Source organism: Bacillus rossius, chromosome 8, assembly GCF_032445375.1.
Source record: "Bacillus rossius redtenbacheri isolate Brsri chromosome 8, Brsri_v3, whole genome shotgun sequence".
In the NCBI taxonomy this organism is placed as follows: domain Eukaryota; kingdom Metazoa; phylum Arthropoda; class Insecta; order Phasmatodea; family Bacillidae; genus Bacillus; species Bacillus rossius.
Genome location: NC_086336.1, coordinates 40,318,341 through 40,345,058, shown reverse-complemented (window position 1 = coordinate 40,345,058; position 26,718 = coordinate 40,318,341). Strand labels below are relative to the sequence as shown.

The 26,718-nt window shown below is 38.3% G+C and overlaps 1 protein-coding gene across 5 annotated transcripts in view; it reads left to right on the top strand.

Moving 5' to 3' along the window:
* LOC134534787 (uncharacterized) overlaps positions 1 to 26,718 on the top strand; it is a 60,695-nt gene that overhangs the window by 17,257 nt on the left and 16,720 nt on the right. For 2 of the 5 annotated variants that reach the window (XM_063373369.1, XM_063373368.1), the window contains exons 3-4: positions 25,844 to 26,013; positions 26,432 to 26,623. In XM_063373369.1, the coding sequence (XP_063229439.1) occupies positions 25,844 to 26,013; positions 26,432 to 26,623 (362 nt within the window). Of the gene's footprint in view, positions 1 to 6,529; positions 6,726 to 7,542; positions 7,621 to 18,417; positions 18,574 to 25,843; positions 26,014 to 26,431; positions 26,624 to 26,718 lie in introns of those variants that run through there. The other 3 variants (XM_063373371.1, XM_063373367.1, XM_063373370.1) reach the window with 3 other exon arrangements.

The following is a 26,718-nucleotide window of genomic DNA, read 5'->3' as shown; positions in this document are numbered from 1 at the left end:
ATCCCACAGTGAAAGCAAGTTATTTTTTTTAATTAAATTTTAATAATTATACATTAATTCTCGTGAAAACAAATCATGGGAACAAACCAGGTGAAAAAAAAATTTCAACGGTTTTACAAGATTGGTGATGTCTTGGGTTTTTTTTGTTCTAGCATAGTTCACAAATCCAGCGTGACAATATGCGGTAGTGTCTGGTACAACTGTGCTTACCGAGTATAGGGTATAGGTCATAGGTCGGTGGGAACAAACGAGGCCTGACCCTACATGTACACCTCTCCCTTACTTCAAGGTCCCAGCTGTTTCCTGCCTCCCTGCTAGCAAAGCCAGCCTGCACCCACATCCTGTCCGCTCCCTCCGCAAGGATGTATTCTGCTTCTGCAACCCTGGAAGACAACAAACAGTTGGTCTTCATGCACCAACTTTGGTTTCTAGTTGTTTTGGGAGATATAACAAAAATAAATATATATATTTAATGTGAATGTATAGCTGAAATCAAATATTTCACCCAGCTTTGGAAACGAAAAAAAAAAATTCTGGTTTTTGACCTTTACATAATAAATAAAGTATTAATTAATATTATGATTTTTTTTTCAATCAGTGAGCTTGATTGGTTACCAGGCACTTTTTTTTTTTTTAAGTTTTAATATGACGTGTTATTTTTTTCTCGGCGCCTCGTGCCCATCCAAGCGCGGTTCCGTAACCCAACACAACCGACTTCTGGGCAGGGACTTCCTGGGCGAAAGACAATAGATGGACCCAAAGTGCGCATCTCAAGTCACCTTTACCATAACCGCGCACTGCGCTGTTACGTGGCGTGTTGTGGTTAGTTTTATTGGCATTACGGACATAAAGTAGGGGAAGTGTTGTTTTGTGGTTTGGAGAGACAAGCACGGTTTCCACATTATTTTGTGAGATAATTGGTTTTTTCTGTTAAATAAACATGAAGCGGAACGCTAGATAATCCTCCTAAATGGAACTTGGTAACTGATAAGTTACGTATGATTTTAGTTTTTCACAATTGTCACCATTTATTTTTCACGTGTTTGTATTGTTCTGGTTTATCAATTTGTATTTACCTAAAAATTATTAAATGCAGCAAGTTTTTAACATACGTTACCTCTCCATCAAAGCTTGTAAAAAAAAGTGTGTGTGTGTGTGGGGGGGGGGGGTGATATAACATACCCTTCCAACTTATCCCCGCCTTCACCCCTCCCCGGATATCAGCCACAGGGTGGGGCGAAGTGGAAGAGTTAGAAAAAAACGTGCGTGTGTATAGTATAGTGTGTGTCGTGTTAAACTGTACAGTTATCAGACTTGGTACAATTGGTCCATGTATCCCCCTTCCACTGTTCTGTAAACATTTTAAACAATTTCATGTAACGGTCAATGTTCGTAACGAACAATATTTTGATGCTTTGCAAGTGACATTTGAAGAAATTGATACCACTGGTAGTTACTAGAAATGTGTGAAGTTGGAGACACGTTGCATGAGCACAAGACTATACTCTCAACAGGGATCAGAATTGGAGAGCGCAGCTCTGATGATAACACGTTGAAGGAAAGATCGGGCGGTTTTTTTTTTCTTTCCCGTCTCCCTTTTTTTTTCTCACTCTTTGTAGGCCCTCCATATTCGTCTGTGTTCGGGGAGTGTTTGTCGCTCGGTCGCTAGCTGGGGTTTTGTCAGCCGCGCTGTTGCCACGTCGATGCGTACAACAGGCCGTTCACAAAGTTCGTGCGCGGCTTTGTCTTGGGAAAGTTGACGTGTCTGTTATTTGTAGACATCTCGGTCTTGCACGCCATGTTGGTTATTTCATTTTCGAGTAAATTTTATCACGAAGTAGACCAGTAAATGAAATGACCCATCTCGACACGTGGCCTAAGTGAACGTTCTTGACGTGACAACGTCTAATAAATGATGAACGCCGGCTGCACGCACGAAAAAGTGTCCCGTTACGCTGTGTCCCGTTACGTTCATTATTCCGTTACGCTGTCGGCGAGTGCAGTAATAATAGGTTATGTTACAATTGACTAAAAAAAAATATGGTGATTCATATAATTGATGATAGATATTTGATTACAGTTTATTTATATGAAAACCTGTTCATAATTATATTTAAACTTTATAGCCAAACGCCAGTTTTTAAAATTAATTACAAGTCATCTACACGTGAACTGTTTCGTCGACTGTCTATAAAGTGAAGTGAAAAGTTAATGTGGTTTTCATTGCTTATTACAACAATAATTCCGGCAATAAAGGTTAACTATTCTTGTATTTTTAAAATCTGATTACTAGTATAATTTCAAGTATTTATTCTTTTATTATTAAAATAAAAATGATTCAATTTTATTCATAAAAGTATGCGATCATTTCATCAATGTTTTGTTATGACGTAACGTTAAACTATCGTCCGTAAACCGACTTTACAGACAACCAATTTTTTTGTTGTGTAACATCCTAGCTCTCGATATACGGCATTTGGTGGGAGTAATTTCGTGAATGTGACGGAAGTCGAGGATCGGAAATGCGCAACAACCACTGTTGTGAATGGCGCGAACCATAATTCACAAAGACAAGGGGGAAACTTAAGACTCGCTCACGTTTTTTTTCTACATCGGAAGCAAAAACTATAGTTTTACACAAGTGTTTGATTGCACTTTGCGAATTAAATAATCATGTTTTCGCCACGTCATCTTTAATTTTGTAATCTCAGAATACTGGAGATCAATGAACAATTTACTACCTTCATTAGACTAGATATAATTAATGACACTCGTTGCGGACGAACTCGCTAAATATAATTGCACGTGCTGGCTAACACGTGCTGTAGCTCTTTTTGCTCCAGCGAGTGAAGTTAGCTAAGTGCTTGGAAGTTTTTAGATTCTCGATAGATATTTAGAACGCGAAATCAAATAACAATATTGGCATTATATTTTTTTAAACTATTAATATTTTAAAACATACAGGTAGGTACGAACATAATTAGGCGTAGAATGTATAACCTTATGACGGACCTGGTAAGCGAGAAAGCGAAAATCACTCATTTGCTGTGCTTTTGTCGTGCCAGATTCGTGCGTTGCTACTGATAGCTATTCAAACTTAGGCTCGGTCTCACATGCTGTGTTAATTTCCGATTTTATCGTCATTACTATTATTTAAGTGCTGCTTCTAGAATATTAACGCGATATTTCCCTTGCATTTGTTATGTGACTAATATTTTCAACAGATTCAATAAGTGTACTTCAATGAGTGTAACGTGATAACAATGAAAACTGGCGCTATTTTTTAAACAGCGATGACTTAAAACCGAATGTATTTTATTTATAAAGTTGTGCTTTGGTAATTTAAAGCACAGTATTGCGCATGATCGCTATCTGTAGTGCATATATTTAAAGTTTAATTAATCGATTTTTGTGCTAACAATATTGGTTGCATAGTGTTGATGAAAGTAATTGTAACTTCATATTTTAACAGGGGGAAAATATAGGCAATTTTACATGTTTTTTTTGTAGACAAGACATGGTATTTTTTTTTTATGGTACTGGGAAAACTACAAAAACTCAAGGAAAGTAGCTGAAGTCGAGTGTGTGGGGCAACTATCGATTTCGTTCCAAATGTGCCTACATTTTGTCCGTTGCGACACTTTGGGTCGCTTTCGGCAATAAATAAAGCACTGATTTTTTAAAATATAATAGTTATCCAAAGGAAAACAACCACAACCTAATTCGAATTTGTGTATAGTTTTATAACGGATCATTTTGGAAGTTACATAGTAACGATTAGTACAGTTGAATTTCTTTTAACAGTGTGACTAACATTTTGTTTACTTGCATTTTTTTGACGCCTCACTTAAATTAATAGCCCACTTTAATTTCCCACTTTAATAGCCCACATTAATCATAAATAGTAGGAGGCATTCTATTTGAGTCAAGAGGAAAGTATCTCTGAAAATGTTTTAAATTATAACGTAAAAATACACAGTTTCCTGCGAACATTAGATCTATTATAAATAAGTCAGTGGGTATTGTTTCTATACTATACCTTGCTTGAAATGTTGCACATTTAACCTTCAAACTAAGCGGAAGGTCATTATCCACATGAGATATCGAAAAATCACCGTAATATTCCTTTCCCTGTCCCTTAAAAGTAGAATTTTCTGGTTATCACTTGCTGATCGTTCATTTAGGGAAATGGGGTAACTTTCCCTTTTAAATTTGAAGCCTCTTCTGTCTGCGTGAAGCCCAGGTAAACGCACGGTAGTTCAGCTTTATGAACATGTGGTGCAAAAAAAAAGTGCAAGGACATGTTATTTAAATGACCTGGAAGTCATGAAATTTGTTTGTAGGCGATCCTGTAAATTATTCTTTATATATATTTTTTGATTGTCGCACGACATATTTGGGCGTGTGTGGTGGAAAGTAATTGGTGTGGGGTGGAGGGGGGGGGGATGCGCACGCGTCTGGTGGCGCCGTCTTCCCGACCAGACGCCGCGGCCCCTGGCTGTCGGTGACTCACCCGGCTGCCCCATCGATCCGGGGCTCGAACCCCCGCCCCCCTCGCGGCCGCCGCGCGGCGCCATGGCCGCCGGCTGTATATTGATTGTGGGGGGGCGCTTGCCTCCCCCTCCCTGACGCCGCGTGTCTCGCCCGAGCCCGCGGCTGGCGGGTCAACAGTGTCGTTGGACATCACGGGGAAAGTGACCGAAATGAAGGACTGGTCACGAAATTCACCCCGGAATGACCTGGAATTTAAGTCACGAAACTTTAAAAAAATTTCCAGCAGTCTCCTGCTAACTTGCATTTTAATTTTTTTTTGACGCCTCACTTCGATTTGTAGTGTCTCATTAAATATAAATAATTGGAAAATGTCCACTTGAATCCTGTGGACATTATCGTTGGGGTGGTTTTAGCTAACCCAAAAAAAAATGGGCAAGTTCATGCCAATTGTAGATAAGATATCTTTTTTTAAATTATACATGAAAATGACCCTGTGGTAAAAAAATAGTTGTAAGAAATTTTTATTAAAGTGGCCTGAAAAAGTTTTAATTGGTTCACGAGGTATTTGTAGACACCCTGATCACGCCAAGCTTGTAAACTAGCTGCGGGCATTCCCACCTTATCTGAACGAACACGAGAAAAAAAAATCTGCTTAAAATATCAGACTGGTGTCTATTCACGAAAAGCATTACATAATACACCGAGGGCGGATAAGTAGTCAATAAAACGCGGCGTTTTCTTAATTTTTAGGCTTGAAACACACTTTACTTCTTGAAAACACTAAGAGACTTGCATTACAACTTTTACCTTCAAAATTTCGCCATATGATGTTATGGTTACCACCCAAATCTCATAGTTGATCCATGCACGATGAGAAGACTACGCGCTAGTTCAGAGGCGACACCGAGCTAGAATCACCAGCGAGCGTCGTACTTATCACCCTGCATTACCAAACATACAGCTTTGAATAGGCGGGTCCTTTAATATGTATTTAGTCAATAATGCTTCTGAAAATTAGACTGCACAATTTCCCTTATACTTTTTTCAATTGGAACATGCAGGCTTATGTGCAGTTTTTGACAAGAAGTTTAATCAGATAATCTATTGAAACTGCATTTGTTTATCTTGCTACTCTTGTCATAGTTTGTTTATTAATGGTGTTAAAGTTTAGTTACGCATTTGAATCATATAGTTAAGTGTTATTGTTTTAATGAGAAATTAAATACGAAATTAAGAGAGAGAAATTAGAGGAAAGGTTATTTAAGAATTCTACCTCATGAAAGAGCTCTCGCGGGAGAACGAGTAAGCGAGTTGTGCTCGCTTAGCTAGTGGCAACTCGCTCGCTGCTGCGCGGCTTTCCTCGCAGTCAAGCGAGTAGCTAGTCAACTCTGAGGACCACACTGGTTCGCACCATTACACGCCTGTTCCGCCACTAAGCGGTTTTAAACCGTGGCCTAGTGAATTTTGTAGCCGAAGGATATAATATTAGTGTCTCTCTGATCACCTGTCTTAACAGTAGTTTTGAATGCCAGATTTTTCTTATAAGTGATACACGTTCGTCTTTAAAACAACAGGTTTAGCAATTTTCAGTGTCAAAAAAAATTACGTTTCGAAAATGAAGCTAGAAGGAAAAGATTATTTTTTCAAAAGAATTTAAGTTTTTATTTATTTCGTGCCTTAAGGGAGAGAGCAGGATATGAACTAAGTTTTATTTCTACCGATATCTGTTATTAATTTTTTAGATGTCGTAGAACTTGTTAAAAAAAATAATAAACAAAATTATTTATATTTTATACTAAAATCTTAATAAAACGATTAATATTTTTTTTTCTCCCTGCAGAAACAATGGCGCTTTGTTTCAGCGTTCCATACGGGTCTATAGTGTCGTGAATTAGTGCCCCTGTAGTGTTTGGTGAGTCAGGCGTGGTGTGCCCCTAGGTTTGTCCGGAGAAGGGGGGGGGGGTGTCGCGATGGCTGACGGCGTCAGTATCGAGCGCCCCCAGACCGTTCGGGCCCTTGGCGCCGGGGAAGGGGGTGTGAGGAGGGGTGGACGTTGCGCGCAGGCTCGCTCGGGGGGAGAGGGCGGGCGCCTCAGTCACTCGGTGTCCGGGCATCGTAGCGCGCGGTCAGTTTTTCCCCCCTTCGCCACGCCGCCATGCTGATAAACCTCGTGAAGGACTCGGTGATGCAGTGCTTCTGCCACACGTGCAGGGCGCCGCTGCCCGCCGTCGGTAAGGCCGGAGCCCCGGGGGAGCAGGTCGTGCGGAGGAGGAGGGGAGAAGGGAGGGTGTTCCGGCGGACCTTGACGCGAGCTGACGGGACCACCCGCAACACCTGCCGGGTTGTCCGTCCGTCCGTCCCCCGCCGGACTTCCGGACTCGAGGCCACGTCCAGTGGCGGATCCAGGATTTTGGTTTGTGAGGGGCTCGGCCCAGCTGAGGCTAGGCTTTATCAAGGCAAACACTAAAACAATAGTGGACCCAGATGCTTTTGGAGGGGGCTTGAGCCCCTTAGCCTACCCCTCTGGATCCTCCACTGGCCACGTCAGTGCCCGACCGCGTTTCGGCAAGTCGCGTTGCAGTTCCGACTGCGACGAGGCGTTCCGAGACAAGTCGTCGCGCACTTGGGACGTGTTTTCGCAGATGTGGCCCTCGTTCCCAGAAGCCACGAAGCGGTTAATATATATTTTTTTTTCCTTCACGCGTCAGCATGATTTTGTCTTTTCGATTAAAATTCTGAAATTTAAAAAAAAAAAAAAAATCGGGTAGAATATGTCGTAGGGCGAGCTAGTTAACCGGGGAGGGAAAAATAATTCTGAAAAATCAAGTCATTGCTGTTAACACCGATGACTTTTTTTTCTTCTTGCTTCTGCCTTTTTAGATGTATGGTTTCGAGATAATAAAATACAGAGCATGGTTCTCGAAGTCATCAGGGATGCGTGTCCGGAAAGCCGACGACTCCTCCTCCGCGAACACGACTACGCGCGTGTGTCCTGGTTCTGGCCTCGCCCTCCGCGCCTCGGGTCCCACTCGTGAATTGTTTTTGCAGTGAACCGCCGGTCCGCCCCCATGAAGAAGTCCAAGAACAAGCCCCGCTCCAAGCAACCCAAGAAAGTGAAATTCATCAGTAAGTATATCCGCTCTGCGAGTAGACTCGCTCGGAAGCGCTGTATCGAGGCGCACGAGTATTCGTTTCCCGTGCGAAAAACACACCCGTGATGCTGTTTCCTTGGCAGTATTTGTAGAAATGGGTGTGAAACACGTGATGCTGTTTCCTTGGCAATATTGTGTGTGAAACAATATTGTTAAACATAAGTCTAGCCGCGATTTCGTTCGCGTGGACAATATCACACACAATGATATATTATATATATACAAACAATATGCGGTCAAGTTACAACTCCGCGTTGTATAGCTTTACGGGGGGAAAAATCCTGTGTATAATTACCGTCATATCTCGGTAACAATTCTTTATATTGCAATTAAGTTGAATAAATTGATCCTGGAGTTTTTAGTAGTTTCGCTTGGACAACATAAACGTCACCTTTATATTAGGTGTATGTACCTGAATATTTAGTATGCAATAATTCGATTTAATATGTAATATTAAATATTTAGTAATTAGAAAATCTCACACTAAGATTTTTTTTATTAGCCTTGATTTTTCGTCATCAGCGGCCATGACGTTTCTCCGCATCCAATGCGCATGCGTTTGGAAGGGGATACGCCCCGTCCCTGTTTTAAAGAAAATCAACTCGTGATTTCTGAGGAATTAAATTTGATATTAAATACTTTTTTTCTGAATAACCTTGGTGCCATTGTAATTTTTTTTGCACGTGAAAGGGGCGCAAATCATTAGCATTTGCAGGGAGGGGAAGGGGATGGGGGAGTTTTGCGCATGGTTTGTAACTGACACTAATCATCTCTGGATACAGTGCTTGTATGTTGTATACTTCCTATATGCATGCAAAAAGCTAGAAACTAAAATCTATTGAAAGTTTTCCATAAACATTGTTTTGGCTTTTACGTTTATTAATACCGTTTCACAGTTACGATTTTGGAAGCTAAAGGAGGGGGGGGGGCACAATGAGGCGCTTCTTATTTCCTGAGGGGACATATCTCTCTCTCACCCCCCCCCCCCCCTTTCCGGGGAGTTCTACTTCCATGCAATTGATGTCCGTAATTTTTTTTTCTGTTTACACTTCCTTGCCCGCTTGTAAAACGTTTTTCTTTTAATATTTTTCATACTTCGTTCATTTAATCTGCCCAGCAGCGAGGTCAGTGGAGACTGTAGGTCACACATACATAACACCAGGGATGTTATTTTTATTTGTTAGTCACTGTACAGAACATACAGACTTAAAAAAAAAATTGTTAGAAATGCACCATGAATGCGTGTGTGTTTCTCCCTCAAAAAGAGAAGTTGGTCATCAGGTTGGCGTGGACTGGTCTCGGGGAAGCCAATCTAGGATCCTCCGGAGTGCGGGTGCAGTGCCTTACCGCTGCGCCGCCTCGCTCCACATATTGACCGGTGGCTGCACCGCGCTAACGTGCGGGGCCGCGTAGGCGCCGACTTGGCGCGCGCAATGCAGTTAGTTCCCTCGCTGCGCCACGGCGCGGGAGGCAGGGCCTCCATCGACCTCTTCTGCAGTTCGTGAAGCCACCGTCTGTTGCCTCGGGGCCCCTGCGGGCTGTTCGACTGCGTGTGTCTCGTCCGTCAATCACGTGGCATTCAGCTAATCAGATGGCCCGTCAAAACCTCGCCAAACCTTTTTAACTTTCGATTGTCGGACGGATGGAATTAAAACCTCAATGTCTAAAGGCGTTATCTTCGTTTAAAAAAATAAAATGTTAGTTTATTTGTTAACTATGAACACGTTTTGAGTTAGAAATATCTAAAACAATAATTGTCTTGAGACACGAAAGTAATTGATAATGCACTGTAACTCTAAAATATATTTAAAGAAATATTTGTAAGTGCTTAACGTACAGGATCGTCGAACTGGTAAACCTTTAAAAATGAAATTTCTTAAAAAAAATCGTTTATAGTTGTTGGCAGCTTTGAAGGAGATAAATGTGATGGACGTTCGTATCATTGTGAATGCTGTTGACGGCTTGTTGACGCATCATCGAGAGTCTAGCATAACACGGCGCAAATGGTGTAGGCTTTATGCTAGCGAAGATCACATAACTGGGCATCCCTTTAGAAAAGCATACGATTGAAAATTTGGTTTCCCGTAATAACACCTCTCGTTTGTTAGGGTTCCAGCAAACGGAATATCTTGAAAACGCTGGGAACTAAAAAGTAGTCTTCAAAACCTGGAAAGCAGGGGAAGTCAACATTTTAGTTACCAATTTAGTTAGTAATTTTTAATACTATTATGTTCCTTTCAGGTCTTGAAACTATGTTTATTATTACAAATTCTTGTGTAGTCAAAAACCAATCTTTCATCATTAATTAAACACAAAAAGTCTGTAAATGAAAAGTCAGTAGGCATTCACCTGGTCACCATCAATACGTATTGTTTGAAAGTTTGATCAACTGTAGTGGTTTTATATAACAGATTGGCATGTTGATTGAAATCATACTGTGTATTATGCAGGAAAATATTTTGTAGTTTGCTATATTTATGATATATTGTAAGATCAATCGATGAGATTGGGAAAATAATTTGGTTGGACAGGGGAAATGGAAAAACTCAAGTGAAATTATCGAGTGTAAAAGTGGGTACCTGTTTGTAGACGTTACAAATAAGTATTACTATAACCTATAACCTTAATGTATGCGTAAAATTTAGTGCGTGGGAAAGGGGAATTTGGCAAAGGGGAGGGAAGCAGCTAGTACTAAACTGTATCTGAAATCTTCATACTTTTTGATTGCCACAATTGCTTTTAAACTCTCCATCTTTCTTCATATAAGTGTGCTCCGTCGGAGTTTAATATAAAATGTAAAAGAAGCAAGGCAGTTATGACTGAAAATGGTTGATCATCGCGAAAGAAGAAATGAAGTCATAAGACTACAAAATATTATTTCTTTTTATGATATTTGTATCAGAATAACTTAAATACAACGTTCTGGAAAAAGGTAGGAAGGAGTTGCATGAGAAGTATGGCCAAACCCGTAAAAAAAAAATCGGCTTGAAGAGGAGTTCGGGAACTGATAGTCCTTTTTAGACATCTTCCAAGGTAAAATTGCAAGAAAAACACTATTAAGAGAACAGATGTCGGGTTACAAGCTTGCCAAATATCGTGCACATTACCCATATTAAGTGGTCGAAGAAAAATTTATGCAAACATAACCTTATGAACCCGCAAGGTTGCCCAAGACTGATGAATCTGGAAAACTGACGTATCTCAGGGAGTTGGAAAAAAAACTTGGATGACATAGGTAATCGTACAAGATCTGCACTAATTCTCTATTTGTAAGTTAATTTGCATTGCTGACGTAAATTTTCCTAAAATATATATCCATATGGTACGGAACTAGATGGTTTACAGACACTAGTTCAGATCCCGATTTTGTTTTCTGCCAGATGTTGTATTGGGTGGCTTTTAACTGAAGGCAGGTTTCTTTCGTTTGACGTCATTGTCGACGAGAAATCCAAAAACCCATTGTTACGAACGGGAAAAAAAAAATGTTCGAAAAGGATAGCCGAATTAATTAACTAGCATTTTATTTGTTACCCAGTATTTAAAAAATAAGTTACATAACAATAGATCTATCCTCTTGCTATCTTTCATAAGGTCCACAATTGGCTCTCCCCACTGCCACTGGAGCTCGGCTCGACAATGGCTCTCTCCCTACTGCTCTTCTCCTACCGCTCACCTCTGTCTTAACACACTGCCTCTCACTACTCACTCGTCCACCGCATACCCACCACAGTCCCGAATGCTTCTGTCGCCCGCCCTCCATGTTCGTTCACCAAGGGGTCGCCCTCTTCCCTCACTTGGCATCCTAGTCACGCCACTTCACGCTGGTGGGTCTCTAGATCCGCAGAGTCCTCCGCTCTCAATGAGAGTGTGTCGAGGAAGGGTGAAGTGATGGCGAGAGGGGGGGGGGGATGAGGTTCCCGTGGTAATCGGATTAGGCGTGTAGCAGAAATGGACTGCGCCTCGCCCGCAGGCATGATGTAAAGAAGAGGAGGTGAAACCGTCCGGCCGCCCAAACTCGTCCTCCACTGCGCACTACGTCACCTTGGTCGCACCGCCCGGTCTACACGCAGCGCGCTTACGGGAATACGACGCACAGACAGTTCATTTACAATCGTTTGAATAGTAGGAGTGACCACGAAGCGTAAAAAGACTTTGCTATGTACATTGTATAGCATGCATTTAGAACATACAGTTTAAATAAATGTATTAGCAAGCAAACACGGGGTTTATATTAATAATAAAATCAACGAAGCAATATTTTTCTGCTGTTTCATCACTTCAAAATGTAGATTGGGTCTTGTAAACACAGACTGTTAATGGGAATTGGAATGAATATACTTCTAAAATATTTATTATGAATATTAATAAAATAGATATAATAAACATTGAGGATGCAGGCGACAAATAATAATACAAACATATTACAAAAAAATCATCTGACAAAAGCAAAGTTTCTATAAATACGTATTTGTAATTTACATAAACATAAGCGCTATTGATTTATTTACTAATTTTAATTTTATTACGTTAAAAACAATAAACAAAAGGGTAAATAATGATAGAAAGTATATTAAAAAAATATATTTAAAACATATTATTAAACCAAATATCTCAATAGCTCTACAATAATCAGCAAAAAACCGCTTGCAGGCATTACAAAAAAAATTTCACGGCAAAGAAAACGAAAAGGTTGGATTTGTTTATTATCTTGTAGAGGAAAAACCTAATAGTTTTCAAATCCCCCATCACATTGTGCGTTAAAACATATATTTGTATAATTGTTGGTTGATTACTAAAAATAACTCAATTGCAAAATAATTCGCCAGTAAATATTTCACAAAACCCGTATGCCTTCTACATTACATTTTTATTAAAGCCAAAATCGATTCATAATGGCTTGAAGAACTCCCGTCCCTCATAGGTATTTGAATGTAATTTTAACGCGTGTATCTTGGCTGCAGGTGTTTCTTTCTCCATTTTTATAACGTAAACTTCTGAAAACTCAAAAATGTTGCTTGCTATAATTTTGATTACTGAGAATTCCATGTTATAACAAAATAAGTATTGTTTTACCGCCTGTACATTGTGCATTTGCAGGCACTCGCATAATTTGATAAGACAATTGAAGAGAGTCACGGCCTTTCCATGGAAAAATATTACAAAATAAATATCTAAATTCATCTAATTCCCCTTAAAATTGGCGTTTCAAAATTCCTCCTGGATTCTGTAATACTAAAATGATTTTAAGGCAATAAATTCAAGGGAAATGGTGAGATAAAAACATTAAAAATATATAAAAAATTGAAATATAATAAAATCATTGTAATCGAAATACCATTTTTCCACTTATATCTAGTTTTACGGAAAAGCCGCTTCCCTCCATAAATACTATTCCAAGGCCGCGCGGCAAATGTCCACATGTACAATTTTAAATACATAGCTGTGTTTTTATATATCTCATCCGCTTTATAGTTAAAGAATAAAGAAAAATGAATACCTACAAACATGCAAACTTATGTGCTACACTGTTTTTAGTTATAGCCGAGATGTGTTAGTGTTAGGATTGTAGACACAGTAGGGGCGGATCCAGGAATTACTGGGGGGGGGGGGGGGACCGTGAGTCTGGGCTTAGTATGATACCTGTTTATTAGTGCAAAAGTCGTTATTAATCAATGTATATTTTCCCCTTAGATGGGTGGGAGGGCACGTGCCCCCCCCCCCCCTTTTGGATTCACCTATGGAGCACACACGCACGTGCGCTGAGAATGTACTGAGCTATGGTCCCTGCAAACATTATTTTTAAGTATTTAAAACGTCAGTTTTTTTACGCGTTAAATGCTATTTAAGGCGTAAACACAAACTCTTACATGGAGAGACGAAACAAAATTGTACCATTATCTAAACGCTTGAATGGAAAAATTGGCAAAGACAAAATTAGATAACAAAGAATTCATTTACGTTAATTTTCATTATTTTGTGTAAACCAACAACATAACACAACACAAGCAGATTGTAATGCTGAAATCTTAAAATACCATTAGGTAACTAACATATTATTAAAATCAGTATCATCACATGCAACAAGAAAAGTAATTCACTTTCACGAACCGCATTTTGAGTGGTATTTTGCTTTAACATTATTAAGTTAAATACATATCGTAATGAAATAAAAATTAACTTTTTCCAAAGCCTAAACGAATTCATTTAAAACAATCATATTAGACCTCGAATTTCAAAAGTGGTTGTATGTAAGCCTCTATATTTTTTTTATATATTTTATAATTCTTATCTCACGGTTTTGCGTGTATACTTAAATATATTTAAACGTAATGATATCATATGTCCTCCCCACTCCATTAAAGAGAACATTTTGAACAATAGGAAAAATGTGCATGTTTCTTTTTGATGTATAGGGGGTTCACATTCCTACTTTCATTCGATTTGTTTACATGCATTGATGAAATATTTTCCCCCCTTTATTAATACTACACAACCTAGTGTTTAGGTTAGTTCTATAACAAACAAGAATAAAAAGTTAAATTGAAATAAATTCTGTAGTTCTCGCTCATGCCCGAACACACAAACATTTTAAAAACAATTGATGTGAGTTTTTATTAATGGGTATATATACGTTGAGATTTAATTTTTAATAAATTAATTCAATAAATAACCTTTTTACCGCGAAAGATATTATTATTATAGATAATAACTCAGTATTTTGCACGAAATATATTCCTTGGCCCAATATTAACCTACAGTTAATCATATAAAAAATTAAAAATAAATACTCGTATTATAAAACAAGTGACATTTCTACTTAAAATCACGTTTGTTTAAACATACCTCTGCTATCACAGAATGTGCCCTTCCTTTTTCATACGTTCATACGTTGCAAAGATCTTCATTTTTTGGAAAAGAAAAATATTTTATGCCATAATCTCGAGTATTTTTGAAATGATTGACATCCGAACACTGCACAATTTGGCATTTCAAATACATAAAACTACGTTCGCACGAGACGCAGATGAAATGGATGGGAAGCGCCTGGAAGAAGAGCGCTGGCTACAACCAAGGTGACGTAGCGAGGGAGCGCGTGGAGGGGGAAAACCTGCGCACGGTTTCACCTCCTCTTCTTTACATCATGCCCGCAGGCTAGCGCGCGGGCGGACAGGCGAGATTCTCGCTGGAGTTTTGTAGCACTGCACCATATCCTCCCTATTTAAGTGGTAAAAACTGCCCTATAAAATATTCTCAGAATTTAAAACTATATTTAATGTGTTTTAGGTTTGTATTTGATTATATCTTTTTTTATATTTAATACTTTATTTATAGGGTTTGCATTAGTACTAAACTTGATGTTAAACTGGTATATGATTCATCAGTAATTGCTGTAATTTGTTAGTATGTAATTTTATGTTTTGAGTCCTAGACAAAGCTTATATATTGTTTGTCTCATGGTTCAGTGTAAGAGCAGGCTTACACGCCTTAACTGCGCTTAACTTAAGTAGAAATTAATAAATAAAATAAATATTAATTTACAGACAAGGAACAACAGACTGTAGCGGCCTTAATAACTCGGTCTCACTCGCCGAGTTAGTTGATTATTTAAATTTCTGGTCATTACTTTTGTTTGCTTTACCTGTAAATTTATTCCTATACCTCCCTGGCATTTGTAGTTGGGTCACACATTTTTTTCACCAGATATTTAACTTTTTTTTTTCGAGCTGTAAGATGTCACACAAGTTGTCATTATTATGAACATTTGCGTGAGTTTGCAGCTATCAGATAATATTTAGTTAACATATTTTGAGAATATTTTAAGACAAAACATTAAACTGCAAGAGAGGTACAGGAATACATTTTTTTCCTTCGAAAAACCCAGAAATATGAGTAAATAGCACAGAATGTGATGACAAACTCGGCGAGTGACAGAGCATCAGAAATTGTTGGACAATAAATCGGTCGTGGGCTGGTAATGAACATTTCCGCGATCAATTTTCTCTTGGCGCGATTTCGTCAAATCGTCGGATCGAGATTCGAACCCGGACCCTCATCAGTGCGAGTCTACACTGCTAGAACTAACATAAAATGTACTGAATTTGAGGCGAATGATACACCTGAAATGAATGGTGGTTTCTTCGTAGTTTCGTGTGGCTTATTTTTAAAAACCTACACCAGATTCAAACTTGTTAGACTAATTCGCAGATTCATTCGGCGATAGGCTAGTATTCAAATACATATAAATTTATAATGATTTTGCTTGGCTTACTGTTCATCTGGACGCATCTCAGCCAATCATAAACCCTCAACCAAATAAGTATCGTATCACAGACAAACCAGATGAGACGACTCACAAGTCGGCAGCCAATGAACTTGCGTTATTTGCCCAAGTGTTCAGGGGAATGTGCAGTCTATCCTGAAGGCCATCGAAACCGCGAATTTTTCCGGTCTCTACTGATAAGTACTCTGTATGATTTTTGTGAGTTTAGTGAATTCAGACCACTGTCTGTCTGACCGTCTCCCTGGTGTCGCAATCGGAGCGTACTGTATCCTGGCAACCACGTTTACCGTGCCCAGTGGGGGTTTCATGAATAATAACGTTGGTGTGGCCTACCCTAAAAAATATCGATGGGAGTAAGGACGAAACGTGGTGTTTGTGGTCATGCGACAGCTCTTTCGCCGATACATTGTCCGTAGTCGGGAGTGGACAGTGTGTAGAATGAAGCATAGTCAAACTTAAATAGAAATTATAATAATACCTATTACATGCTTTATATTAGCTTCACCTGTATGTTTGTCTGTCCGTCTGTAACTCTTTCGACTAAGAGTGAGTGGCTTATCACTATAAAATGTCCCACCAATTTCATTACGTTCGTTAGCCGAGCGGTTTAAGGTGCGCGGTGACGACAGCTTTCGGATTCAGCGATCGTTGGTTCTACTCCCGGCCACGCCGAAACAATTTTTTTTTTCGGTAAATTCTAAGATTATATCCATACATCTAACTGTAAATGATTCGGAGAGACTTTACCATTTCTTTGTGACGTTGCAACTCCAAATAGTTATCTCAGATGGTAATAGGTAGTGTCGGTAACTCATTTCCCTATGATAATTATACATAAATATAGTTTAAAAAACTAAAAAAACATGCTTTTAAAGAATATCAAACTAAAAAGTTAAAAATAAATATAGTTTAAAAAACTAAAGAAACATGCTTTTAAAGATTATCAAACTAAAAAGTAAAAAAAATTTTAAAATTTAATTTATGACAATAGTATATAAGCAATACTAGTATAAATGAGAAAAAAGCATGGGGCGCTTAATATACAAAAAAATATGGCACAAAGCGCCTCAAGCTTTTTTCTCATTTATACTAGTATTGCTTATATACTATTGTCATAAATTAAATTTTAAAATTATTTTTTACTTTTTAGTTTGATAATCTTAAAAAGCATGTTTCTTTAGTTTTTTAAACTATATTTATTTTAATATGAAGTTCAGTTTGTGTTTAGGGCCCCGTCTTAAGTGGGTACACATGTGATGTGCAGAGCTTCAGAAGAAAACACGTGATTTGAAAACTGCTCAACATATCCGAGTGGGGTCTGTAAACGAAACGCATTTAAGAATATGCTGAGAGCTGTTGAGTGGTTCTGCTTCCGGATTTAGATTTAAAACCGTATTTTTGGGAGAGTGAATAAGTTATTGCTAAAAGACGTGTTTTCAGAATTTTTAGGCATGGAACACCTGGATAGGTTCTTGAAAGCACTCGAGGGACTTGCATTACACCTTTATCATCCTCGTTTCTCCGCCGTATAATGCAAATATCATAGTTACCCTATGCACGAGACAGCGCACCAGTCAGTAAATAGCCTTGCTCTTAGAGGCGGCACCGCATTAGATGTACCATCTGTCATCCCGCCTCACTAACACAGATACACTCCTGACTATGCGGGGGTCTTATTTGTTATTGTTGGGGGGAGGGGGGTCCGTGACATGAAGTTAGTACGTTATTCTTGCTCTGTGAAATGATGATAATTGGCTACAGACTATGCGACACTGCAGGGACTGAAGACAAATATTTGCTAATACCGGTAGGGTCTTCTGCCAATCGTACCAATTTTTTTAAGCTCCTTATTTTACAGATGCATTTTGGACGTAGTTTATTCCATCGGAAAACGGTCTTAGGTGTTGCAACTGTTGTTATTATTGTTTTGTTTTTTTGCTGCAAATGGGCAAAAACCCGGTGCCAAGCATCCCCCCCCCCCTACTTCTTCTGAATTGGGTTTCACTTCCGGCCAACACACATTCCTCCAATACATTCCATCCCATAACGTTCTCACAACCTTAGAATTCCTTCCCATTTCCGTCCTTCGCTCCAGTAAGATCTTTAAAAAAAAAAAACTTAAACGTTAGGCTCCCATTTCGAGGATTCTGGTTCGAATTTCTCTCAGGCTTTCTGATTTTCACTATCTCCCGAAATCTACAGGGAAAAGCGATAGTCTATCCGTAACCCAGTTTATATAATTCTCTAATTACTTTGCTGCAAAAAAGTAACAACTACCTTTAATAGATCATTTAACTCATATTTTGCAGTTCATAGTTCAGCCAACTACTTCGTTCGGAATCGATCAATTGCATTTTAATTCAAATTAGCATAAGCTATTATAGGCAGCAGGCCTATAATACTGATACAATCCGTACTGTATTTGGTATAGTTTATGTACGCCAAAGAGCAAGGCAATAACTTGTTCCGGTCACAAGTGATAATATTGTCACCTTAATTTTAGTCTGGTTGCCGTACTGAATTATTTTCATGTATATCTATGCCAATTAGTGAATTTTTAAGTTATTGAAGAACCTCTGGAAGCTTATTATTTAGTGCTAACATAATTTCATATGGATAATAGCAATATAAACTCTGTCATGGAAGGTATGTTAAATGCAATTTTTTTATTAATAAACAATTACAATCGGTTTTAAAGTATTTTTCATTTGTACCAAACTTTTACCTTTAGAACAACGCATTAGCTAATGGACTTTTTAATATTTCATTCTTTCATGCGTTAATATTTGGCCCCGATAACTTTATTATAAACGTATTGGTCTATTTAGCGTTGGCATTTCATATGAAGCAAAGTTGGAGCCTCTATGAACCATACCTTTGGAACTGGTTGGACCCCGTCCGTAGTTCGATTACATTTATCGGCTATTTTTAGAACGTTTAAATAGTTGTTCACCTTGAAAAAGTGCCTTTTATTAGTTTCATAGTTTTATAAATAATTTTGTAACAATTCTAGTCGCAGGGGTAGAGGTATAGCCTTGTCGTGTAAACTTGGCTTTTAAATTTTTCGTTCTCGATTTTTTTCCCCCTAAACTAACTTGCCCAATACTGTTGTCGCCAAACGTCTTGAAGGTTCGCCTCCCTTGTGCTTCCCGCTGGTAAAACTACGCCTCCTTCACAATAACATACCATTAGGATATTAGCCCTGCAAACATTGTGCTGTTAACTATTAACTAAAATAGTTTGTTCAAGTGACGTAATGTGACGACTTTATAAAAGGTAATTTACATTACGTAAGTTGAATTGATAAATTTTCGTTAAACCAGATTCAGATGTTAATTTTGGTAGATCATTTGCATATATATAATATATATATATATGTATATATATTTCGTAGCCATCTCAGTTACCCTGCTTACTAGTTAAAAGTCAACACTTATTTTTGACGTCTTCGTAGCAAGTTTCTATTAGACTGCTCGCTCGTTAATGTCAGCTGGGTGCATAATTATGAAACATAAGTAAGTGCACAGCAGAATGGCAGGCCATGCATACGACTGCACAAGACATGTTCAAAATTGGTCCACAATTGAGTTATGCATACATTTAAGACAGTAATCTTTTTGTATGGAAAAATAACATTTGTTGGTATGTTAAATAAGTATTATTCTCCCGAAACGCTGACTAGCAGCTCTAATATGCAATAAAAAAAAGACATTAAAGGTTAAATAGTATACTTAATGTACATTTATCGGGGCTACTTATCGAGATATTTGCATAATGATTATTTTTGTAACGGAACTTAACTGATAATTGTAGGCTAATATATTTATAATTTATTTACACATATGAAATAGATGTAAAGAGTTTCCATTCTACCACCAAAAAGCAAACTTCCTCTGCTCATTCTTTTTTGCCCCATGCGCCATTAGAAAAATTAAATATGATTTCCCTGCTATGCGAACGACCTCACGGATATACATACACTAGCGGACTGCTTGGCGCATGGCCGCTACCACACACTACACGAGCATGCGCGTCTCTTTCTCTATAAAGACAGTCGGTGTTATACTTGCGCAATGGCTGCAAGCAGCATTGCACTGTTTGGCGAATTATTTTGTTTGAATGAAGAGCCACTAAAAAAGAAACGAAGAGTTTGGTTTAAAAGGTGACTTGTGGGGCGAAATCGTTATAGTGATATGTCACTGCTGAGAGAGCTGGAAATGTCAGAGCCAACAGACCTGCATTATTTTTTGAGGATGGATAAATGTACAGTCAATGTTTTATTAAATCTTGTAAATAAAAATAATAAGAAAAATGAACACTAAGTTACGAGAATCAGTAAGCCTAGAAGAACGACTAATTGCTACCCTGTGCTTCCTAGCTACTGGCAGAAGTTACGAAGATTTTGAAGTTCAGCTGTGCTGTTTCCCCTCTGTTGCTTGGACGAACTATTCCGGAGACCTGCTCCGCCATATTTATAGTATTTGGATTGAAGTAAATATATACACTTACTGGGCTGTTGTATACATCTTCAGTTTCTCCATCATGTCTCTGCAACATATCCTTCAGCACTCCTCTTTGTCTGCAATGAAGAAATTCCTTTGCGCACACATTCTTGGTCAACAGTAAAATGTAGTAAATTAAAATACTACTACAATGTCGGCTGGTAAAGATCATCCTTTCGCCACTTCCTGTTTTGGATATTTTAATTTTTCGCAGTTCACGACGAAAGCTTGCACGTAAATTGTCAATTTGTTTCTTCACAGAGTCGACGTCGGCGTTTTGAAACATATATCTAAGCTTTTTTTTCTAGCTTTTCGTAGTTTTCTCGTTTTATATGCCTATTGGTATATTCCTTACTCCTTATATCCCACACTGGTCGAAGAGTGCGATATAAATTTATGAACTCGTCCCAAAAAACTTTGTCATTAAAAGACTGCTGATGCGACAACAGACAGTACACTCCCTGTGGGCTCGGGGCAAGCATGCTGGGATCTGTCACACACTGGCGGATATGCTCGGTCCGGGGCTCGGCTCTGAGGGAATTGCCATCAGACGGCGAGCCGATCATGCTCGGTCTGACAGAGGCCGGACCAGCCCATACACTAGCGAACATGCTCGCAGAGCCAAGTCGGCGAGCATATCCGCTAGTGTATGGGGCGCTTTAGAAGTCTTGAATCGGTATGTGCGAAATCATGGCGGTCGAATGTGCTGCCGATGTTCTATGTTACTGTTATTTTTTATTAATGTCGAATCAAATTTCACGCTTTTGACGTTCGTCACTCGATATTGAGAACTTTATTCGGCGAATAAGAACATTCGTTTTGAGCCGAATGTTTTTTTTTTTTAATTGTACAAAGCTAGGAGTGGGTACGCGAAGAAGAAAAAAAGTTTCATCCCCTTTTTCACCCGGAAACCCACTGTAGATGTTCTACCTCACCCCCTCACTAATTACTTTCAAGAAGCTTAGCGTCAACGGTAGTGCCCGTGGTACCCATTTTCAAACTCGCTTGCAAAGTGTTACATGTTATTTGATTACATCACTGAGAAGCACATGAAAGTTGTTACTCACACTGTTATCAGAACAACTATGACAGAATACGTAGACAGTGAAACTACTTTTGAGGACTTGTCAAATTTTAGACAAGCTACGTGACACATACTGCATCGACGACTCATCACAGTTACGATAGTATTTACAGGGTTTTTTTTCCTGCTTACATTTTGCTGCGTCACGCATGCAGGCCGATCCACAGTGACGTACAGGCGGAGAAGGATCACAAACTGTCATCTCACGGAACATCTGCTATGACACGCATGCGGATACTGACCCGTGCGGATTATCTCGGCAATGCCCAGCTCTTGCGTCCACTTTACTCCTTGCGACTAATGGAGGAAGAGTATTTGGCTGTCAGCAGCCATGGTTTTTTATGCTTTAAAAACTTTAAATATTGTTTGGTTTCAATAATATCTAGTGCTCCATCGTTACTTTGAGGGTTTATTTTTATTATTGAAGTAAATCCTGACATTGTTTTGCTCTCTTATCTCAATTTTTTTTCCAATTTAATAAATTATTTTTGACCGCGAATCTCCTTGTTTACCGTTTGTTACCTTTACGCTTATTGTGGAAGCAGCAGAAGGATAGTGAAACGTAAATATCTTGCGGGTCCGGAGCCTTTTAAAAAAGGCTTGGAGAGAGAATTATATAATGCTTTTTATCTATGTGTTTTGCGTGTCGTTTGAACAGCAACACCCAGAGGTTTTATTACCAAACGTCACATTTCATTGAAAACAGTTCACTGCGTGCTTACGTTGATTGTAACTCACATCTAAAACTTAACCGAGTATCATTTTAACCGTGACAATCCTAGCAGAATTTTTTTTACGTAGATTATATATGTGACAGTATGAGGGTATGCTATTTATGCAGATACAGTTTTACTCTGAGCTTGATGAAATTTTGCATGCTTGATCAAAACAAGAGCAACGCCACTGTCTACATGAGATTTTAAATATAAACACCCCCACCCCCCCAATTTCCTTTTCTCACCGTGTAAAGCAGAATTTTGGTACTCATTTATTTAATTTTGCACACTTGTTGTTACAAAAATTTGTCTACATCTCTAGGTACTCTTGACAAAGATAAAACCTCAAGCTCTACAATAAAATGTTATAAATGTGTTTGTTTGGTCAACTGTTTTATTTAATCTTGTTGAAATTTTGTACCATTGGCCTTGAACTGAAATAGAGGAAAATCACTTTACTTGGGATTCAAAAAAATTACCCTCATTCAAGTAAATGAAGCCTCTTTGCTCTGCGTAAAGTCTGGGCAACACCGGGTGTTTGATTTATAATTGTGTGATGGCAAAGTTGCATGTTAAAACATTATTACTTAAAAATGAATTTTATGTATCTATATAATGTACGAATCTGCCTGCTTTCAAAACCAGGATGACTATTGAAAAGGATGGGAGTGTGTGTTGTGAATAACACATTTGCTTACTCTCCCTTTCGTCTTCTCCCCCTTAAGTTTGGACAGTGAGGTGGCTCCCTCTCTTGATGATGAGATTTAGTGAGAGAGAACTCTCATGATGAGTTTGGACACTGTCTTAAATGGGACTGATTCCTGCCATCTTCTTTTCAAAAAATTTTCTCTAACAAAAAAATTTGGAGTTAATCGGTTTTTGGTGTGAGAAGGTATAAAAATATTTCCAAGGTTTTATACTGTGTTGTTCTGTTATTTATTGCTTACAGGCGACCACTATTATAATTAAACACCGGAATGTGAATTTTACGAGAAGTGACGAGACTTGTTGCATTACTGGTCAAGGGTGTGTCCTACCTAGTGTTGTGAGTTGGGTAAATACCCTGTGGGTAGGGTATTTATAAATGGGTATTTACCTAGGTACTTACCCCTGCCTCTGGTAAATACCCAAAATGAGGGTTTTTAAAATAAAATCACTTTTTAAGTGTATAATCATATGGCATATTCATTACACATGATAACTGCAATGGAATCAAACATCCCCCAGATACACAAAGTATATACTGTATTTGCTGAGTTACATCTACCTTAAATGAAGCAGTTCCCCTGTCTCCACTCCAAAAAGCTGAAGAGAGAAACATTTTGGAAAAATTCTCAAAACGGAAAACATTTGGTATTGGCGAAATTCACCAAGCAGCAAATCTTTTGAATCCTGCAGTACAAGGTAATGAATTGAAACCAACAGAATTGGTTGATGCCTTGGGTTTTATCTGTGAAGTTGGTCACCACATGGCCTTGAATGTAATGAAGATTCGGCAATATTTGGCTGACTACAGGGATAAAGAAGGACTGTGGAGGCACCAGTTCATTTGGGATGGTGTGGGTAACAATGAATTGAGCCCAATATTATGGTGGAGGGGCCTACGTGGAACTTGTGTGTTAGCTGATGTAGTGATAAGAATCCTTGGGGCTCCTGTCACATCAGCTGCTACAGAACGAACATTCAGTACCTTAGCTGGATTCATGACAAGAAAAGAAACAGGTTAACAACCTTACGTGCTGCCAAGATAACGTATGTATCTCATAACTGGAAATTACTAAACAGTACTACCGAGACAGAAGGAAAACAAAAAGAGAGAGAGAGAAATAAGGTATCTCCATACAAGAACCACAGCAATACTGACAGTGAAGATGAAGATGACACAGAGGAAGATGACACACAGGAAGATGACAAGCTGGAACTTACTAGTGAAAGTGATAGTGAAGTGGTTAGTGAATGAAGACAAACTTAAACTTGGAAGAGTATTATTAAAAATATTAGTCGAGGAATATTTTTAACTTTTAGTCCATTTTGCACAGATGAAGAGTGAAGAACAAATAAAAATGCAATTAATTTCTCAGCTATTATTAGAAAATTTTGAAAATACTTGTTTACTTTTTATTTTGATATTGTGTAAGTTAAATAACTTTGTAGGTTAATTAATGTGAGATTTAAGTAAGGACTGGAAAGTAATAACAGATGAATTAAAATAAAACTACAAAAAGATAAATTAAAAACAGAAACTTAAAAAACAAAAATGTAAATATGATTAGTTATGTAATATTGTGTGCTTCTGTGTTGAATGCATGATGTTAATGAAAGTATGCTACAACTTTGAAAGGTGATCCCTTCTTCCAAAAACAAGGTAGTCAAGTCTTAGAGTTACACTATGCCATTTTTTTTGCGTAGTACTATTCTCTAGGGAAAATTTGTAGTTTAAAAATTTAAAATGGTTAATATTGACAAAGTATGGAAAATGATGTAGAGTAAAATTACAATATTTTGATAAATTATTGAATTATCCAACTTTCGGGGGGGGGGGAAAAACTTACAATAAAACTCTCCCCTTCATGATAATAATAGGTCAGGTCAGGTTACCTTATTTGTTATTCCCCAAAATAAAAATTTAGTTGTCTGGTTTTTCTAAATATTTCACACTGTTGCTTTTCCCCCGAAAGAATTGTTCTTGGAAAAAATGGTGGCGTATAACTATTCCATGTTTTTGATAAGGAATCACCTGCTAAAGTTTGCAACATACTTTCATTAACATTGTGTATGTAACATATTACTTTGTGAAATTATTAAAACTCAACAAAATTAAAATTATCATTGATTTAATGTAAATACCCAGGTATTTATGAAATTTAGGTATTTACCTGGGTAAGTACCCAAGGTATTTACCCTTAATTATATATACCTGGGTATTTTACATCTCTAGTCCTACCCAATGAGAAGAGGGGTGATTCAACCTCTTTAATGGTGGCTTCTCTCAGACATAAATTGTCTATCAAAGTGTTGAAAATACCAACGACCAACCTCAACCTGTTTGTTTGTTTGTTTGTTTGTTTGTTTGTATGAGTGTGTGTGCGCTTACATTTATTTCTTATTTTTTGAAGCTTAGTAATGGGCAGATGCCCCCCTCACCGTCTTTTTTTTTACAACTACCCCCTGGATAAGCTTTGCTATTTGCTACTTTTTAATGGACTCTGTGCTACTTTCTAATAGTTGTTGTTGCAGAAAAATATGATAACCACCTTAATTAACATCAATACTCAATTTAAAACACGACTAAAGCCTCAATCGGGTACATTGAGCAAGTTCACTAGTTAGTAGTCTCCAATAAAAAGTTGTAAGCTATTGTGTTAAAACAGGAGTAAATATTGATTACACAGAGCGAGTTAAAACATGTTTACTTGCTCATAAGGGTTTACACATTAATTGCATTTAATGAGTTTACTGTCTTTACATCATTTCAATTCTTATTGTCACTGAAGCCAATCAAAAATAAGTGGCAAGTTGGTCATCATGACATCAAAACATCAGCTTATATATCATCTGTCCACAATATTGCATCACCGTTGCGTGAGCAGTAAAGCATGATGTCCTTGTTGCAGCAACTGAAATCAAGCTGAAGGAGAAGTCTAAAGGAGGTCTGGCGTACGAGGTGATCTTGGCCGACCCTGTAACAGTCACGCCGCCTAGAAGGCCCTCTTCGCCCAACAGCAAGAATGTATCTGTCGAAGATATTGAGGACAAGTTGAAAGCTGCTGAAGAGAGGAGACAGGTACACATTCTTCAGTGTTGGCGTCATATTTGTGGAACAAAATGCAAATTCTCTTTTTAACATTCGTTTCATCATGCAGCGATGATATGAATTGATTAAGAATTGTATGGTATGATCTTAAATTGCAATTGTTGCAAAATCTATTAATATATAATTGTGTTTTGTAGTTTACTTCAAAAAATCTAAACATATATTTTTTTTGTTCTCTTCCCCCCCCCCCCCCCTTTTCTTTCCTCCTTACCAATGCATTTCATCGCTGCTCTCACTGCTGTACACACCATCAGTCTATAAATCACATAGATGACTCGATTTTAAAGTCTAATTTGTTTCCCAGCCCGTCCATTCATAGTGTTGTTTGCCTGTTGGCAGCTCCCGCTGTGTTGTAGCAGTGATATTACAGAGTAGAGCATTTTTCCAGATTATGGAGGCTACCAAGATGGCACAGTTGGCAGCCAAGATGTCTAAGATTGAGGAAGCGTCCAAGAAGAGGGATGAGCTGGAAAGCGTGTTCATCTCCCAGACGCGGGAGGCACTGGAGCAGAAGATGGGCACCCACGAGGAGAAGAGGGAGGTGTACATAAGTGATCTGCGATCAAAGCTGAAGGATCACGTAAGCTGACCTTTTTGAACTCTGTATTAGTTGTGCAGGGTGTCTACAAGTCATGAAAAAGTCCTGAAATAAATAAAAGTGCTTGAAACTTCCAA